The following is a 19023-nucleotide window of genomic DNA, read 5'->3' as shown; positions in this document are numbered from 1 at the left end:
GAATATAGCACCACTACAAACCTGACAAGAGAAGGCCGCCCACCAAAACTCACAGACCGGGCAAGGAGGGCATTAATCAGAGATGCAACAAAGACAGCAAAGATAACACTGAAGGAGCTGCAAAGATCCACAGTGGAGATGGGAGTATCTGTCCATAGGACCACTTTAAGCCGTACACTCCACAGAGTGGGGCTTTATGGAAGAGTGGCCAGAAAAAAGTCATTGATTAAGAAATCACATTTGGAGTTTGCCCAACAGCATGGGGCAGACTCCCCAAATATATGGAAGAAGATTTTATGATCAAATGAGACTAAAATTGATCTTTTTGGCCATCATGGTAAATGCAATGTGTGGCGCAAACCCAATACCCTGAAAACACCATTCCTACAGTGAAGCATGGTGGTGGCAGCATCATGCTATGGGGATATTTTTCATCTACAGGGACAGGAAAGCTGGTTAGGAAAGGAAAGATGGATGGCACTAAATACAGGGCAATTCTGGAGGAAAACCTGTTTGAGTCAGCCAGAGGTTTGAGACTGGGACGAAGGTTCACATTCCAGCAGGATAATGACCCTAAATACACTGCTAAAGCTACACTGGAGTGGTTTAAAGGGAAACATTTAAATGTCTTGGAATGGCTTAATCAAAGCTCAATCCATCTGAGAATCTGTGGCATAACTTGAAGATTGCTGTACACCAACGCAACCCATCTAACTTGAAGGAGTTGGAGCAGTTTTGCCTTGAGGAATGGGCAAAAATCCCAGTGGCTAGATGTGCTAAGCTAATAGAGACAAACACCAAGAGACTTGCAGCTGTAATTGCAGCAAAAGGTGATTCTACAAAATATTGACTTTGGGGGGTGAATAACTATGCACACTCCAGATTTCTGTTTTTTCATCTTAATTATTGTTTGTGTCACAATAAAACAGCAATTTACACCTTTAAAGTTTTAGGCATGTTGTGTAAATCAAATGGTGCTAACCCCCCAAAAAATCAAGTCAAGTTTATTTGTATAGCACTTTTAACAGTAGACATTGTCACAAAGCAGCTTTACAGAAAATTAAAGGCTTTAAACATGAGCTAATTTTATCCTTAATTTATCCCCAATGAACAAGCCTGTGGCGCTGGTGGCAAGGAAAAACTCCCTCAGATGACATGAGGAAGAAACCTCGAGAGGAACCAGACTCAAAAGGGAACCCATCCTCAAATTCATTTTAATTCCAGCTTGTAATGCGACAAAACAGGACAAACACAAAGGGGGATGAATACTTTTGCAAGACACTATATAATTACCTGTATCATACAAGCTCATGTTCAGTAAGCTTACAACTCCATCAATGTTCTGCTTTCCAAATTGAGACAGTTTAGAAGAACAACTTGCACTCTATTTACTTTAATACAAACAATACCAAAGAGTTGACCCGCTACAATAAAAAAAAAAAATCCTGTTTTGTCCAGGAACCCACTGTTGCCAGAAGGTTTCCCATCTCTGCGCCCATGGGCTTGCTATTATGTGAAAGTGTACAAAGCAGAAGGTCTTCCCAGAATGAATTCTAGCATCATGGCTAATGTGACCAAGGCCTTTGTTAGTGACAACACAGCTCTTATCGATCCATATGTGGTGGTATCGTTCTTTGGACAGGTGGTAAGCCTTTTTAAGAAGGATTAATAATCACTGTTAGAGAAACGAAACAACACATTTACACTTTTCTGAGTTCACAAGGAACAACAGTGCCATTTATGTAGCACAAGCAATTGGTTTCACAGAACTATTTAGTTTATTTTGGCTAGATGCTCACCTTTGCTCAAAATCCTTCCAACAGGGCCGGACCTCCACACAGAAGAGTACAGCAGACCCTGTATGGAATGAGCAGGTGGTATTTAAAGAGATGTTTCCTCCTTTATGTCAGAGGCTCAAGATCCAGGTACTGGATGAGGGTAGCATGAATGATGTAGCCATTGGGACTCACTATATTGATCTGCGCAGAATCTCTAATGACCAGGATGGAGATAATGGTATATTATTTTGATAATATAATCAAGACTATTTGTGTGTGAAGCTTTGCAATGGCCTTGCAGTGGTATTTCTCTTTGTTATTTAGGGTTCCTCCCCACATTTGGTCCAGCCTGGGTCAACATCTATGGGTCAGTCCGTAACTCCACACTTGTGGATGATAGTCAGGACATGAATGAGGGAATAGGCGAAGGGGTGTCCTTTCGAGGAAGGATTTACATTCAGCTAACTGTGGAGATCCTGTCTGGAGGGGCAGAGTCAAAATCTCTTCTCTCTGTGAAGATGCCTTTTAAAGATGCTAAGGGTGGGAAAGCAGCAACGAAGGACCCCAAAGCTGCATCAGGGGGGGCAGGTGGAGAAGAGGACAAAAGCAAGACTATGGGAGCCATGGTACTGCCTGTGGAGCCACCTGAAATGGTGAAGAGCTTATCATAAACGTTCTGTCAATTATTCTGTCCAGGCTCAGGTTTATGTCCATAGATGAAGCAGATGTTTGTGTCAGTGTGTTTGTTTAATTGTGTAGATCAATAATGAGGACAAAGAGGACTTCCTGCTGTTTGGTTCTGTGTTTGAAGCTTCTCTGATTGACAGGAGGATTGGTGACAAACTTATCAGTTTTGAATTCACTATTGGTAACAACAGCAACAACAATAATAATAATAATGATGACTGTTATTTCACTTTGGTCATGATCATGTGCAAATTGTTATTTATACAACTTTGGTTGTCCAGGAAACTTTGGCAATTTTATTGATGGTGCTGCTCTGCCAACTTCCAAGAAAAAAGGAGAGAAAGGTCCTGATCCTTTAAGCCAAGAAGCTGCCATGACTACTCCTCTTCTAGAAGGTCAATCATCAAAGCCATGCAAATCCACCACTCCTCCAGAGAAGCCTCTTATTGGAAGTGGAACCAGGTAGACTCACTGTTCTTCATTTTTATGCCAATCTTTTAATGCATTTCACTACAGGTTTATTATCTTGTCTGTGCAGAAACTACTTCCATTTACGCATCTCACATAAGAAACCATGTGTCCATGTGTGGAGCTCCTGGGAGAATCGGACATACCGCCTCCACCATTCTAACATGCTGGACAGGATAGCCATCATGTTTGTAAGTTAGCATACAGTTGTTCAGAGTTGCACCAAGTGAACTTGATATGATCTTAAGCAATAAACTATGTCAAAACTAGGAAGAGGGAGTAGCCAAAGTGGCAGAACTGGACAAGCTGGTGGATCCATATGCAGAGCCTACTATGCATGCTGTTTTACAAGAATTTTGTAAGGATGCCAGGTAAAGAAAAACTTTATTTCTCCCTCTATAGCAAATGTAATATAATAATGGTCCAGTGGCAGCCATGAAATGCTGCTACGAAATGGCAATAACCTCTTTCACAACACAACTATAGCTTCACCATGTTAACACTATCCTCCAAGCATGACAACCCAGAAAACCATTTGCATTTGGACATTATTGGCCTACCGTACACTTTTCATATATTTATATCACACACACACACACACACACACACACACACATAGAGACAGGGGATATTGCATGGTGGTGTGAAAATATGAAGTTTATCTTCAAGTGGTGAAATATTTTTCAACACGAGAAGATAAACTTCATATCTTTGCAACATTGTGTAATATTCTTTATATTATATGGACACATCCACAGAAAAATTACGCAAGTTAATCAAAAGAATTTTAATTTTGAACCGGTTTGCCATTTTGACTATGCGCATCTAGCCAGCGGGAAAACATTGGAAGTGACGTCATCAATATCCTCACGAGTGAAGGTATTGGAAATTATTCTATTCACATTCACTGGGCACATGAGCAATTGCATGGTCTGACTGGCTACTCTACTATTAGGCTATCAGCTCATATACCGTGAGTAAAGAAAAACAAAATGGCGGAGAGTGTTGCTGAACCAGCCGAGGACGAAATAAAAACTCTCCTCGAAAACAAACCCCCCAAAATACAAAAAAGCAACAAAATATGGAATAAAGGTATTTGAAGGTAAAAGTATTTTTTTTATTTTTCAAGAATTATTATGATAGCATTTTTCACAAATTGCTACTGTCATTTCACTGGTCTGTTTACATTCTAAGCGGAAATGATTTGGTCAGACGTTTTGTATAAAGTTTTTATTTATCAAATTTGCAAAAAATACAAATGCTCTGTTTCTCAAAATCCAGTGAATGTGGACATAAGAAAACAGGTATTCCACTCAATTTCATCGTACATGGCTTATAACCAACTCGGCGCTTCAGGACTCGATTTCGTGAAACGACTGTTAAATGTGTCACTCGGATCCACAATGTATTTCGTATGAATAATGCGAGTTTTTCAACACAGGAAGATAAAGTTTGATTTTCTCATGAGTGAAATATAGAGAATTATCATATGACCCATATGGACCTGCGCTCTTCATAAACATTGGGAAAAGTCATGTGACTGGGCAGATATGGATTTTTGAATCCAGTCCAGAAAAAGCCATGTGCAGCCCCAGACCTGTTTCCCTCACTTCCACCATTCTCATTTTGCTTTGAATTGTTACTTTAAAAAATGACTGACACAGCTGAGCACAGTGAAAGTGAATTTTATTATCCAGATGATTTATCAGGCACAGACCTAATTGAACAAGCTGAAATTGTTGAAAATGAAAGAAAGGTACTTTTGAGCAAAGAAAATCACTTGTGTATACAAAGACAACAATAAAATACTGTAAAAGATATAAGTACGGCATGAACGTTTTCAAAAGGTTTCTTGCTGAAATTAATGAGGAAAGAGACAAGTCATCCCCTCTAAGAAGCTAAACAACTTGCTATGTAGTTTCTACATACAAGCAAAGAAAAAAAGGAAATTTAGACTATGAACCTGACACTTTGTCTTTCATTTCACGAAGTCTTCAATGTTACCTTGACAACAACAACAGTAAGAAAAACATCCTGTATGTTCGAAGGTCATATGATAAAATGCTTACTGACTGAGTTAGGTCGGGCCAGACGGGAAAATGTTTGGATCTTGGTCATTTGTATGGACCTTGTTGAGCTCGGTTCATACAGTATGACCTTGAGCCAAATATTTTCCCATCCGGCCCTCCCACTCAGTCAATAAGTACATATTATGTCATGGTTTTGGTTCTTCATGTCCCGGATGGATATATATGGGATATATATATACACACACACACACACACACACACACACACACACATATATATATATACACTGTATATCCATCCATTTTCTGCTGCTTATCCGCGTCTGGGTCACGGGGGTAGCAGCCTAAGCAGAGTAGTCCAGACTTCCCTCTCCCTGGCCACCTCCACCAGCTCTTCCGGGGGAATACCGAGGCGTTTCCAGGCCAGCCAAGAAATGTAATCTCTCCAGCATGTCCTGGGTCTGCCCCGGGGTCTCCTCCCGGTGGGGCATGCCCAGAGAACCTCCCCTGGGAGGCGTCCAGGGGGCATCCTAACAAGGTGCCCGAACCACCTCAACTGACTCCTTCCGATGTGGAGGAGCAGCGGTTCTACTCTTAGTCTCTCCTGAATGACCAAGCTTCTCACCCTGTCTCTAAGGGAGAGCCCAGCCACCCTGCGGAGAAAACTCATTTCCACCGCTTGTATCTGCGATCTCATTCTTTTGGTCACTACCCACAGCTCATGACCATAGGTGAGTGTGGGAACATAGATGGCCAGTAAAAAATTGAAAGTTTTGCCTTTTGGCTCAGCTCTCTCTTTACCACAACAGACCGATTTAGCTTCCGCATCACTGCTGACGCTGCCCTGATCCATCTGTCCAACTCCTGCCCCCCCTATTCTCACTCATGAACAAGACCCCGAGATACTTAAACTCCTCCACTTGAGGTAGCAACTCCCCCCTGACCCAAAGTAGGCATTCCACCAGTTTCTGGCTGAGTGTCATGGCCATGGACTTGGAGGTGCTGATCCTCATCCCAGCCGCTTCACACTTGGTTGCAAACCATCCCAGCGCATGCTGTAGGTCACAGATTGATGAAGCCAACAGGACCACATCATCCGCAAAAAGCAGAGATGCGATCCTGATGCCACCAAACCAGACACCTTCCACCCCTTGGCTGCGCCTAGAAATTCTGTCCATAAAAGTTATGAACAGAACTGGTGACAAAGGGCAGCCCTGGTGGAGTCTCACATGCACCAGGAACGAATCCAACTTACTGCTGGCAATGCGAACCAAACTCCTACTCTGGTCATACAGGGCCCGAATAGCCCGCAGTAGTGGGCCCTGAACCCCATACTCCCGAAGCACCCCCCACAGGGCACCACAAGGGACATGGTCGTAAGCCTTCTCTAGGTCCACAAAACACATGTAGACCAGTTGGGCAAACTCCCATGCACCCTCCAGTACCCTTGCAAGGGTAAAGAGCTGGTCCAGTGTTCCACGACCAAGACAAAAACCACATTGTTCCTCCTGAATCCGAGGTTTGACTATCGACCAAACTCTCCTCTCCAGCACCCCAGCATAGGCTTTCCCGGGGAGGCTGAGAAGTGTGATCCCCCTATAGTTGGAACAAACTCTCTGGTCCCCCTTTTTAAAAAAGGGGTACCACCACCCCAGTCTGCCAATCCAGAGGCACTATTCCCGACCTCCATGCAATGTTGAAGAGGCATGTCAGCCAAGACAGCCAAACAACATCCAGCACCTTCAAGAACTCAGGACAAATCTCATCCACCCCCGGAGCCCGGCCACCGAGGAGCTTTTTACCACCTTGGCAACCTCAGCCCCTGTGATGGGGTGAGTCCTTCCAAGCAACCTCAGACTCTGTGTCCTCCTTGGACAACATGAAGGTGAGATTGAGGAGATCCTTGAAGTATTCCTTCCACCACCCGACGATGTCCCCAGTTGAGGTCAACAGCACTCCATCCCCACTGTAAACAGTAGGGAGACAGAGCACTGCTTTCCCTTCCTGACCCAAACAGTTTGCCAGAAACTCTTTGAGGCTGACTGAAAGTCACTTTCCATAGCCTCACCGAACTCCTCCCACACCAGAGTTTTTGCTTCAGTGACCACCAGAGCCGCATTCCACTTGGCCCGTCAGTATCTGTCAGCTGCCTCTGGAGACCCACAGGCTAGCCAAGCCTGATAGGACTCCTTCTTCAGCTTGACAGCTCCCCTCACCGCAGGTGTCCACCACCGGGTTTGGGGATTACCGCCATGACAGGAACCAACAACCTTGCAGCCACAGCTCTGCATGGCCGCCTCAGCAATGGAGGTACGGAACATGGTCCATTCGGACTCAATGTCCCTATCCTCTCTCGGTATGCAGTTGAAGCTCTGCCGGAGGTGGCAGTTGAAGAGCCAACGGACAGGAGCCTCCACCACATGTTTGGGCCTACCAGGTCTGTCCGGCCTCCTCCCCCACTATCTGATCTAGCTCGCCACCAGGTAGTGATTAGTTGACAGCTCTGCTCCTCTCTTCACCTGAGTGTCCAAGACATACGGTCATAGATCAGATGAAACAACTACAAAGTCAATCATCAATCTACGGCCTACGGTGTCCTTGTGTCATGTGCACTTATGGGCACCCTTATGCTTGAACATGGTGTTTGATATGACCAAACCGTGCATGGCACAGAAGTCCAGCAACAGCACACCACTCAGGTTCAGATCAGGCAGGCTGTTCCTCCCATTCACACCCCTCCAGGTCTCACCGTCATTGCCCACGTGAGCATTGAAGTCCCCCAGTAAAACAATGGAGTCCCCTCATGGTGCACTATCTAGTACCCCACTCAAGGACTGTAAGAAGGCCAGGTACTCTGAACTACCATTTGGCACATAAGCTCAAATGACAGTCAGAGACCCTTCCCCGACCCGAAGGCACAGGGAAACGACCCTCTCGTTTACTGGGGAGAACTCCAATGTTAGCGCGCCAAACTGGGGGGATACCAATAGCCCCACCCCTGCCTGGCTCCGCTCAACCTTGGCAACTCCAGCATGGAAGAGAGTCCAACCCCCTTCCAGGAAATTGGTTCCAGAGCCCAAGCTATGTGTTGAGGTGAGTCCAACTATATCTAGTCAGTACCTCTCAACCTCACGCACAAGCTCAGGCTCCTTCCCCACCAGAGAGGTGACATTCCATGTCCCAAAAGCCAGTTTTGTCAGCCGGGAATCAGTACGCCAGGGCCTCCGCCTTTGGCTGCCACCCGATCCACAATGCACCGGACCCTTACGGCACCTCCTGCAGGTGGTGGGTCCATAAGAGAGTGGTTCCGTGTTGCTCATTCGGGCTGGGCCTGGCCAGGCCCATATATGAATTGTCCATCTGCATCTTTAACTACATGGTTAATTATATGGTGAAGATCCACCTTCACTTTATTTGATCATATTATTAATATCTGCTCATGCTTTATGACTGTACTGCTCTTTTGCATCTTTAGAGAGTTTATCAGTTTTGCTGAAAAGAGGGTGAAAGGAACCCATCTGACAATGTTGGATAAGAAGAGGCTCATATTATGCAAACAAGAACTGGTGAGGGGTAACAAGCAACACTGCAGGCAGTTTGATCTCCACTTCTCTTTGTGAAATCTCTTAATCAGTTGTGAGTATTTGAATCTGTCACTCTCTTTTCATTAGGAGAGCATGATAGGAGTAGCTGGAACCATCACTGAACCAAAGAGAAAAGTTTTAACGGTCAAAAAGATGCTGAGAGAGGCACAGAAACTCATTCATCGACTCAGATTCCTGGTGGAAGAGGTCTAGACACTGTTTTATTCTTGTCTTTCCATTTCCATTTATTTTAGTTTCCCATTTTTAATAACACTGTGCTCCATCTCATGTTGCTCTCAGCCGCAGCACACCCTGCCAGATGTATTTGTGTGGATGCTCAGTAATAATAAACGTGTAGCATATGCCCGCATCCCTGCACGCCACCTGCTTTACTCCAATAAACTGGTGGAAAAAGGGAGAGACTGTGGCAAGATCAAAACTTTGTTCCTTAAGGTAATGCCATGCCATTCTTTTATATATATATCACACACACAAACCCCATTTCCAGAAAAGTTGGGATATTTTCCAAAATGCAATTAAATTATTGTCCTTATCTGAAAGCTTGTTTTCAGTTAAAAATTTTATTTCCTACCAGCGTTTCTGATCCAGCTTTAATGTCTGATAATTCCTTTCTCAGCCCCCATCCAAGCGTGGAGCAGTTGGCTGGACACTGCAGGCTAAAGTGGATGTGTACTTGTGGCTGGGCAACTGCGGAGAGATGTCCCATGCGCTGGAAAATCTCCCAGAAGGCTTTAAGCCACAGAGTTTATCATCAGAGGAGGGTAGAGGCTCTCTTCCTGAGAGTTTATTCTATCAAGGTATCAGACGGTTTTAAAATGATCATTTAGAGCAGTCTTTTTTATTGTTTTGTGACAATACCTGTTGAGTTTAGCAGATCTTTTGTGGACTTTCCTTTCTTTAAGACACACAAAGTAATGAGAAAATGAGACAAGAAATGACAAATATAATAACACGTAACAGTTATGTAAGAACAGTGAAATTACACTAAAGAACAGTTCTGACATTCATTTACATTTATATCAGGGTTTTTTTTTTTTTTCCCGGAGCAATAGAAGTGCTGCATGTTTCCAATGACTAGAAACATGCAAACTGTAAAATCAGAGAGAAATGCAACTAACTATTAATATTCATTCGTACTGTCACACAAGGGCGGCACGGTGGCGTAGTGGTTAGCGCTGTCGCCTCACAGCAAGAAGGTCCGGGTTCGAGCCCCGTGGCCGACGAGGGCCTTTCTGTGCGGAGTTTGCATGTTCTCCCCGTGTCCGTGTGGGTTTCCTCCGGGTGCTCCGGTTTCCCCCACAATCCAAAGACATGCAGGTTAGGTTAACTGGTGACTCTAAATTGACCGTAGGTGTGAATGTGAGTGTGAATGGTTGTCTGTGTCTATGTGTCAGCCCTGTAGAACAGGATGAGATGAGACTGTCACACAAAAATATATAACCCATGTGAGTGCTCATACCCAAGACTGCGGCAATGACAAGTTATGAGGCAGTGAGTCCTGTTTTGAATGCTACAATACTGTCCTTCTTTTCAGAACATCATAATTTCCAACTGAGGGCTCATATGTACCAGGCTCGTGGGCTCATTGCAGCAGACAACACAGGCCTGTCAGACCCCTTCGCCAGAGTATCTTTCCTCTCCAACACTCAGTGCACAGCAGTAAGCACATTGATAATATGAGAGATAAATAACAAATCTGAGAGACATTCTTTGAGATAAACACACTTTTCAGGAATAACTCTCATCAGAAAGTTATGATGCTGAGCTTTTGATATGCTGACCCTACTGTTTCTGTAAATCAGAGGACAGCTGGCCACATTTTTTCTAAATGTATCATGCTTTTTGTCGCCAGCTATGGGAAACACTGGGCAAGATGTTCATCCAGAGTGAAGAGACTATGTATAATTGGCTTGGTATCTTTAAACACTTAACCTTTAACCCCATTTTTTTGCCTCTTCTTTCCCTTAGGTAATTGACCAGACCCTTACTCCAACTTGGAACCAGATGTTGATGATAAATGAGGTATCTCTGTATGGAGATCTCAGCGAGATAGTACAAGAGCCTCCTCTTATTGTTATTGAGGTCTATGATGAGGATGCACTGGTAAGAGTTTCAATAATTTCATTGGTGCTGTGCATTTATATGTTTTTACATTTTAAATGGATTTTAAAGCTCACTTGATTAGTCGTTAATGATGTATGGGGTAAAAATAAAAATTAGCTTCATTACTACTAAGGCTTACTTTTACAGATTTTTACTTTTGCTTAATTTATAGGTATAACCTTTTAGGAAAACTCTTCCCTGAGACATATTAAATATGTTTATACTGAAATATTTGCGATGTACTTCAAATTCAAATGTATTTGTCACATACACAGTCATACAGCGTAGGACATGCAATGAAATGCTTATTGCAATGCTCTGTAGGTCATGAAGATAGTTGGGGGGATGGTAAAAACAAAGAAAGGGAGTAAAATAGGATATAATAAATAGAAAAAAAATGTGATAATGGCATGATCTGCAGAATATACGATACACACACACATACATACATACACACATACACACACACACACACACACACATATATATATATACACACATATATATATATATATATATATATATATATATATATATATATATATGTGTGTGTATATATATATATATATATATATATATATATATATATATATATATATATATATAGTGATTCAGGGGCTAATTTGTTAATGGTGCTACATTTTCATTATTCCTCCGAGATGATAGGGGTTGTCTGCTTCTCTGATGTCACAGGGGGAAATGAAAAACATGCTGATGAAAGAAGTTTAAACTTAACTAGAAATGAGTTCAAGGAACACGAGGCCCCTCCCGACAGCATTTTTGTAGGCGGTAATGCAGCCATCATGAATGGTCAGTTAGCTAGATATTTCTATGATTTTTTTTCTAGAAGTTTAATCACATTTGCTGTCAAAAAGCTTATCATAGCATTCAAAGAAAAAAGCAGATCAGTCATAGTCATGTTGACCTGTCATAGGTCTTTGTCATTTTCACCGTAGAAAGCATGGAAGCAACAGAGGAGGCCAAAGACTAGGAGGCCAATCTATACTGTCGATTTATTGGACAACATTAGCCTTATAGTGTGTGTGTGTGTGTGTGTGTGTGTGTATATATATATTGGCGATTTATATCGATCGGCGATCTTACATTGTGAAAAGTATGCACAATGTAAGAGGAATATCAAGCGTTTCATATTTCAAGTTTTTTCAAGGTATTTTTGGCATTTCAGCAGAAATAATCCCCAACATGTTAAATGAGAACACGAATGTAATATATTCTCAGAGAAATCCAGCCCGTTCAGCCACTGCCATGGCGGTTGGATAGATGCCTGGATCATTAAATAAAAGTTACATTTCTCATATGAAATATTGACAGATTGTATCCAAACTGTACCCAGGTCGAGAAAAGGGCATCCCCAATATATTTCCGCCCATTAATGCTCGTCCTGTGCCTTAGTATTTCTTGGAGTTTGGTGACAAGAATGGTCACGAATCCGTGCAAGTGAATCTCTATATGAATGAGTGGTGACGAAGACCGGTTGACGTAATAAAAGTCAGTTTTCTGATATTAGATGTTGACAGTTTGCCACCAAACGGTTGCCAGGTTGAGAAAAGGGTATTCCAAATATATCTTCACCAATTAATATGCGTCCCACGCCTTAGTATTTCCTGGAGTTTGGTGATGAGCGTTTTTGAAAGTTTTATATATATATATATATATATATATATATATATATATATATATATATATATATATATAAAATGAGAGAGAGAGAGACCCATGGGGGCCTCGAAAAAGTCAACTCAGAATTTCATTGGGAAATGAATCTTGGATGTTGCTGAAAACTATATACACTAAGTAACTTTAAAAACGCACATTGATAAAACTTGCTGAATTCGTGCTGAGTTTATCTCAAGAAGAAAAGAAATATATCACAATGGAAAAATAACTTCGTTCTGGCCGAATAAGTTCCAAATCTGTGCTCAAATCAGAATTTAAGGGAGTTGTACTCAATAACGTACAATATGACTCGGGTAGTCAATGACATGGACAGGCTTTAATTTTCAAACAAATTTTGCATACACTGTACACACACAATCTTGCCTATAAATACCCGGGGGAAATGATGGGAAAATTGTCATTATTGAAGATGCCACGCCTAAGTCAAAATCAACGTGAACAGGTCATCAGGATGTTGCGTGCCGGAAGTACACAGACAGAGGTCGCCTGGCACTTCGGTGTTCATCATTCGACCATTTCCCGTTTGAGTCAGCGTTACAGAAAGACAGGGAGCACCAGGGATCGTGTACGCCAGAGAGTTCCACAGCCTACCACCCTAGCACAGCTGCGTACAGCACTTCAGGAAGCATGGCAGGCGATCCCACAGAGGCAGATCAATGGTCTGATAAGGTCTATGCCATGAAGAGTGAACGCCTTGTTGCAAGCAAATGGAGGTCATACATGATACTGAACCTGTAATTTCGTGAACATGGACCAACTGTCACTTTGAATTTTTTTATTGTGAATTAATTCTTGAGTTTGACAATAAATGTCCTTTATCGATGTTTCAAGATGTGTGTGCATTACATACAATATCATAAATTTCAAATATATGCATGGATCTAAAGTGATATCGTGTTGAATTCCATTGTGCGTTTTTAAAGTTACTTAGTATATTCATTCATTCATTCATTCATTATCTCTAGCCGCTTTATCCTTCTACAGGGTCGCAGGCAAGCTGGAGCCTATCCCAGCTGACTACGGGCGAAAGGCGGGGTACACCCTGGACAAGTCGCCAGGTCATCACAGGGCTGACACATAGACACAGACAACCATTCACACCTACGGTCAATTTAGAGTCACCAGTTAACCTAACCTGCATGTCTTTGGATTGTGGGGGAAACCGGAGCACCCGGAGGAAACCCACGCGGACACGGGGAGAACATGCAAACTCCGCACAGAAAGGCCCTCGCCGGCCCCGGGGCTCGAACCCAGGACCTTCTTGCTGTGAGGCGACAGCGCTAACCACTACACCACCGTGCCGCCCCTACTTAGTATATTATTACTATAAAATAATATGCCAGCCATTCAGGGTGGATTTTTCCTTTAAAATGCCATTTTTTTCAATTTGCAGGGTAAGCCAGAATACCTTGGCTCCACTATAGCTGTGCCAGAAGTCAAGCTCAATGAGGAGCCATACACACCACCTCAGCTGCGGTACAATCCACTGTTTTATGGTAGCATGTCCGGTGGCGACATACTTGGAGCTTTTGAACTGATCCAGGTACAGAATAAAATCATACAAGCTACTAAAACAGGTCAATTTCTGAGGGGTTATTTGATATTTTGAGACAATCTCACCACATTTATCTTGACATTTCCTAATTACTCTGCATTATGTTGTATTATTTCATATTGTATTAAATAAATGACATTATGCTGAAATGTTATGAAATCCATGCTAAACCACAAACATAAATGTAAAGACAGGAAAGCATCCTCTACCGGAGATAGAAGAACCAGAGGGCCAGATCTACCCCGTGCCTTCATACATCCGACCTGTGCTCTGCAAGTACAGAATTGAAGTGAGTTTAACATTATTCTTGGGATTTAAAATATTTTTTTTTCATTATTTATTACTTTGTTCTGAAAAGTGACACTTTTCATGTGTTAAAAATTGTGCGATATATAAAAGATGATGTGTGCTTAGGTTCTGTTCTGGGGGTTGAGAGAACTGAAAAAGGTGCAGCTCCTTTATGTGGATCGGCCCCAGGTCTTCATTGAGTGTGCAGGAAAAGATCTTAACTCCTCTGTGATACAGAGCTACAAGAGCAACCCAAACTTCACCGTGCTTGTGGACTCCTTTGATGTGGTAATGCTCACATCATCCTAATGTCCTAGTTGTCTTCAGTTTCTCAACAAGTATTACATTGTGTATGGCGTTGATTGTTATTAAAGCTCATAGGCAACGGTTTTAATTTTATGCACATTTGAAACTTTATATGTTAAAAAACCCTCTGTAATTTTCTTCTGGTCCCAAGAAGTATTGTTAATAAGTAATAATTAAAATAAGTTAGCGCGGATCGTGGCAAATTTCTGTCGGCTATTTCCGTGACCACTCGGCGCATGACGTCATTTAAGCCAAACAAACCGCTTGAGCTGAGTCCACTTCTGTGTATTTTCATTGCCGTTCGGCTTGATTACAGACGTGTGTTCGGGAATTTCCAAAAAAAAAAACATGCCTTATTGTTGTGCAGTGAACTGTAACAACGGGACTGGTTCAGGAAGACATTTTTACCGTTTTCCAAAAGAGGAGAAGAGGAGGAGAGAGTGGATTGTGCGTGTGAAGCGAGAGGGTTGGCAGCCGGGTAAATACGCCACTCTGTGCTCTGATAACTTCAAGGAGGATTCATTTTTGATGAATCCCCATCTGTTGGAGAGTTTAGGTGTCAGTGTTGGACAGAGAAGGCTCAAACCTGACGCTGTTCCAACAAAATTCGAGCACAAAAGCAAGCAGTCAAAGGAGAAACAGACCAGCAGTGCTCAAGCAAAAAGGAGAAGATTGGAGGTAAACATTTTTACCTTTGCTTGCAATTTTTCAAGTAAAGAATCCTGAGGGATCCTGTACAATCATTGTGCAAATGAGACAAAAGGGATAGTTCCTTGTTTAGAGTAGGCTATAAATAGTATAATGCTTGTATTAATATTAGCAATAAATTATATTAGCAATATAAACGAATCCATGTTCTATTATAGGGATTATGTGTGTGTGATCAGAGTCCGCCGAGTTGCTGTCCGATTCCGAGGCCGCACGGTCAAACCAGTGAGCCACATTCACAGATTGCTTCACAACGGCCATAGGCTCATACATATATGGTTTCACCTCTCGATATTCAATTTGGAGACTTCCTGCTTCAAAATCGCCATCGCTTTCAGACATTTTACACAACCAAAATCTGTACACGTGTGCTCAGTTTGCAAGTAAACACAGAGCTGCTCCCGCTCTGTTTGACTTAAATGAAGTCACGACGACGGTTCCCTGGTGGTGAAAGTGCGCATAAGTGAGATGTAAACAAACTTTTGGAAATTGGGCAAAACAGTATATTTTAAGCATTTTATTCAATTTTAGGGTGCAAATTAGACACCAGGAAGATTTAATTCGCTTTTTGGGTCATTCTTCTAGACAATAAAATTGATATTCTACATTTCACCTCTGACCGTTGCCTATGACCTTTAAGGCATTTTGTATGACATTTCATTTCTGTTTAGATTGAAAGTGATCTCTGTGTCTTACACAGCATTTGCTAGTTCATCCACAATGCATTCTGAGTAGCTCGTATGGGGCAGTCAAAAAGTATGTATATAATTAACTTGGTAACAGTATGGAGAATACGACTGTTTTACATAGAGACAGTGGGCCTAATTTATCAATCTTTTAGTAGAGTTGTGTATAAATGTTTGCAAAGGCCAAACCAAATAAAAAATTACAAAACTTTGGAGTTTTTACAAAAGTTTCAAGAACACTGATTTTCTTAGTACTTGAGTGTGTATGTTGATGAATGACAATCTCCTGTAAATGAACAGGTGTGTGCCCAACATAGCTGATTTGCATTTGGTGACACCCCAAAACTCCATAAATGCCAAAGCTCACACACTTATAATAATGAGCAAAAGGCAAAAAATAGGCTTTCTCAGAAATAGACGTGACTCATGAATCACATCTATGCCAATAGAATATATATTATTTAACACCATAACAGTACCTGAAAGGCCAAATTAGCTAAATTATTGAGCTAAATTATAGAAAAGATGAGAAAACAATGACATGATTATGATACCAACGTTTTTCTGAAAAAAAAAATCAGGAATTTTCATGAAAAACAAATTACTTGTAAAGTGGTACAGTACAGAGACTCAAGTGATCCAAAGATGGCCAATGCAGGGATCCAAGTGAGGACTGGTAGAACGTGGAGGGCAGAGGATGCTGTTCAGGAAGCGGGGACGAGGCTACATCACAGGAGGCTGGTCAGAGTGGTCACTCAAGGCCGAGCCAGGCTAGGATCCTTTCCAACTTCCCCAAATTCCATAAGAGGGAAGGAAGGGCACTGCCTAGTGCAGGACGAGGTGAGAGCAGCAATGGAGGAAATGAGATCCTGCAAGGTGGTGGGAATGAAACAGCAGGGAGCGTGGATTAGATGGGAGAATGCGGCTGAGAGAAAAGTGACCTGGTCTGAGCTCTGGAAAGCTAAGCTTCACCGCATCAAATTTCTCATCCAGGCAGTATATGATGTGCTTCCAAGCCTGTCAAATCTGCACACTTGGGGCAAAGCAGTGTCTCTAGAATGCCCACTGTGTTCCAAACAAGGAACCCTTGAACATATCCTCAGCAGCTGTACAAAGGCACTTAGAGAGGGACGGTACCGATGGAGGCAAGATCAGGTACTGAAGACTACTGCCAAAGCAATCAACACAGGACTTGAGTGGGCAAAGCAGTGCCAACCCCCCAAGAAGACCATCACCTTTGTCAGAGCTGGAGAAGCCAAATCCTGCCAAGAGATCATCAGCTGCAGGCATCCTGACCTCAGCAAGAGACTGGCAGCTATTGATGGATCTTGGACAGCAGCTGAAGTTCCCAAGCCACATTGCAGTCACCACCCTGTGACCAGACATTGTTCTTGTATCTGAATCCACCAAGCAAGTGGTGCTGCTGGAGCTAACAGTCCCATGGGAAGATTGCTTGGATGAAGCCTTTGAAAGGAAGCCCTCCAAGTATGCGGAATTGATAAGCAATTGCCAGCAGTTAGGATGGACAGCCAGGTATCTCCCAATGGAAGTTGGCTTTAGGGGATTCGCGGCCCATTCTCTAGCCGGAGCCTTCAATAGTTTGGGCATTGAAGGCAAGAGGAAGAGAAGAGCCATCCGTAGCACCACTGAATTGGCTGAGAGAGCCTCAAGACGGCTGTGGCTAAAGAGAGGAGAGCCATGGGGACAGAGTAGTTAGAGCTGTCTGGACACATGCTGGGGTCTGATCAACCCTGGTGGGATCACCTGGAGGAGATGTTGAAATACCCAAAACACCCGATGATCCCAGGAACATTACTGATGATGTATTCAAACTGGGGTATCAGCAGATGTCAATACTCTTATAAATTATTTACTAATAAACCACTTCTTCATATCCAGATTGATAAATCAGGCCCAATGTTCAGTCACAGTTCTGAATTAATTTGGAGCAGACAACAGAGACAAGTGCCATTTGATGCTGTCGATTAGGGCCTTCACTGCTTTCCTATTTTGTTTTGTTTTTCTTTTTAATTTAAAGAAGCACTGCACGTTGGGGTGGAACACCCAAAATTCAGTTTGACTGGTCAAACGGAGTTGCATTTTGAAAAATCCAGAAATGGATACAAACTGCCTGTCTAAACATACAGTATTTCCCTGTATATCTATGCAGGAGTTGCCTGAGAATGAGTACCTCCACCCTCCTCTCACAATCACTGTGGTGGACTGGAGAGCCTTTGGCAGGAGCACTCTGGTGGGCAGCCATGTCATAAACAACCTGGGCCTGTTCAAATACACGCCTCCACCTTTACCTCTTGCCAGACTCCAGCCACCCGAGCCAGCCATCATAGAGTGTAATACTCTTTTTTTTTTAAATCTTGACCAACTTTTTCTTATGACACTACTGTATATAGCCATAGCAGTGACCATAATCTCTGTTATATCTGTTGGACTGAATGTTTGTTCATTCCTAGCAGTACCACTTCCTGGACAAGAGGGCATTGAAGCACAACCCAGTGATGACATATGCATAACTGTAGAGCAGGAGGAGATTAGCAAACCTTCTCATACGCCTAAGTCAGTGCCTCAGGACAAGAAGGTGGGTTAAACACTCAGATATACATACAAAACAATATATCAGTGTTCCTGAATAGTCCCTGTTATTACCCTTTCACACAGGACAGGGTCTCTCAGAAGAGCAAGCGAAGGTCTACAAAACGGAAGAAACGCACTGCTGCTGATGAGTCCGCTGACAGTGTGATTGACTGGTGGTCTAAGTACTACGCTTCAGTGGAGAAAATCCAAATTGTCAGATTAAACTCTTATCACTAGTACAGTCCTAATTATAGTCTATTTTGTTTTACTTGGTAGTTTTAATAATCATATAATATTTTCATTCTTAGTCAAAACAATGGGATGCCAACCCATTTTCAAACATCTATGAAGCTGGTAAGAAACTGAATTTGATTTTATTAGCCCATTCCTCTAACCAGCAGTTTTTCAGTAGAACTGAAATGCATCCTGCAGATTTTAGCTCTGTTCAGACATACATGATGTGATGTATTGCAGTACCTCCTCTTCAGAACTTGCTCAGAGATGGAGTAACCACTATGGG

At 42.5% G+C, this 19023-nt stretch overlaps 1 protein-coding gene across 2 annotated transcripts in view; it reads left to right on the top strand.

Moving 5' to 3' along the window:
- The window catches only part of fer1l6 (fer-1 like family member 6), a 49976-nt gene that overhangs the window by 13971 nt on the left and 16982 nt on the right, over nucleotides 1-19023 (top strand). Inside the window, exons 9-29 of one of the 2 annotated variants that reach the window (XM_060930166.1) lie at nucleotides 1459-1645; nucleotides 1824-2016; nucleotides 2103-2431; nucleotides 2538-2646; nucleotides 2747-2927; nucleotides 3004-3124; nucleotides 3204-3304; nucleotides 8438-8528; nucleotides 8634-8753; nucleotides 8847-8999; nucleotides 9184-9364; nucleotides 10102-10226; nucleotides 10536-10670; nucleotides 13762-13911; nucleotides 14114-14212; nucleotides 14338-14499; nucleotides 18082-18262; nucleotides 18386-18507; nucleotides 18588-18716; nucleotides 18812-18857; nucleotides 18978-19022. In XM_060930166.1, coding sequence (XP_060786149.1) covers nucleotides 1459-1645; nucleotides 1824-2016; nucleotides 2103-2431; nucleotides 2538-2646; nucleotides 2747-2927; nucleotides 3004-3124; nucleotides 3204-3304; nucleotides 8438-8528; nucleotides 8634-8753; nucleotides 8847-8999; nucleotides 9184-9364; nucleotides 10102-10226; nucleotides 10536-10670; nucleotides 13762-13911; nucleotides 14114-14212; nucleotides 14338-14499; nucleotides 18082-18262; nucleotides 18386-18507; nucleotides 18588-18716; nucleotides 18812-18857; nucleotides 18978-19022 — 2960 coding nt within the window. Of the gene's footprint in view, nucleotides 1-1458; nucleotides 1646-1823; nucleotides 2017-2102; nucleotides 2432-2537; nucleotides 2647-2746; nucleotides 2928-3003; nucleotides 3125-3203; nucleotides 3305-8437; nucleotides 8529-8633; nucleotides 8754-8846; nucleotides 9000-9183; nucleotides 9365-10101; nucleotides 10227-10535; nucleotides 10671-13761; nucleotides 13912-14113; nucleotides 14213-14337; nucleotides 14500-18081; nucleotides 18263-18382; nucleotides 18508-18587; nucleotides 18717-18811; nucleotides 18858-18977; nucleotide 19023 lie in introns of both variants that reach the window. The other variant, XM_060930165.1, reaches the window with a different exon arrangement.

The sequence above is a fragment of the Neoarius graeffei genome, chromosome 9 (assembly GCF_027579695.1).
Source record: "Neoarius graeffei isolate fNeoGra1 chromosome 9, fNeoGra1.pri, whole genome shotgun sequence".
Taxonomy (NCBI): Eukaryota; Metazoa; Chordata; class Actinopteri; order Siluriformes; family Ariidae; genus Neoarius; species Neoarius graeffei.
The sequence above is the reverse complement of the archived record's forward strand: the minus strand, read 5'-3'. Positions and strand labels throughout refer to the sequence as shown.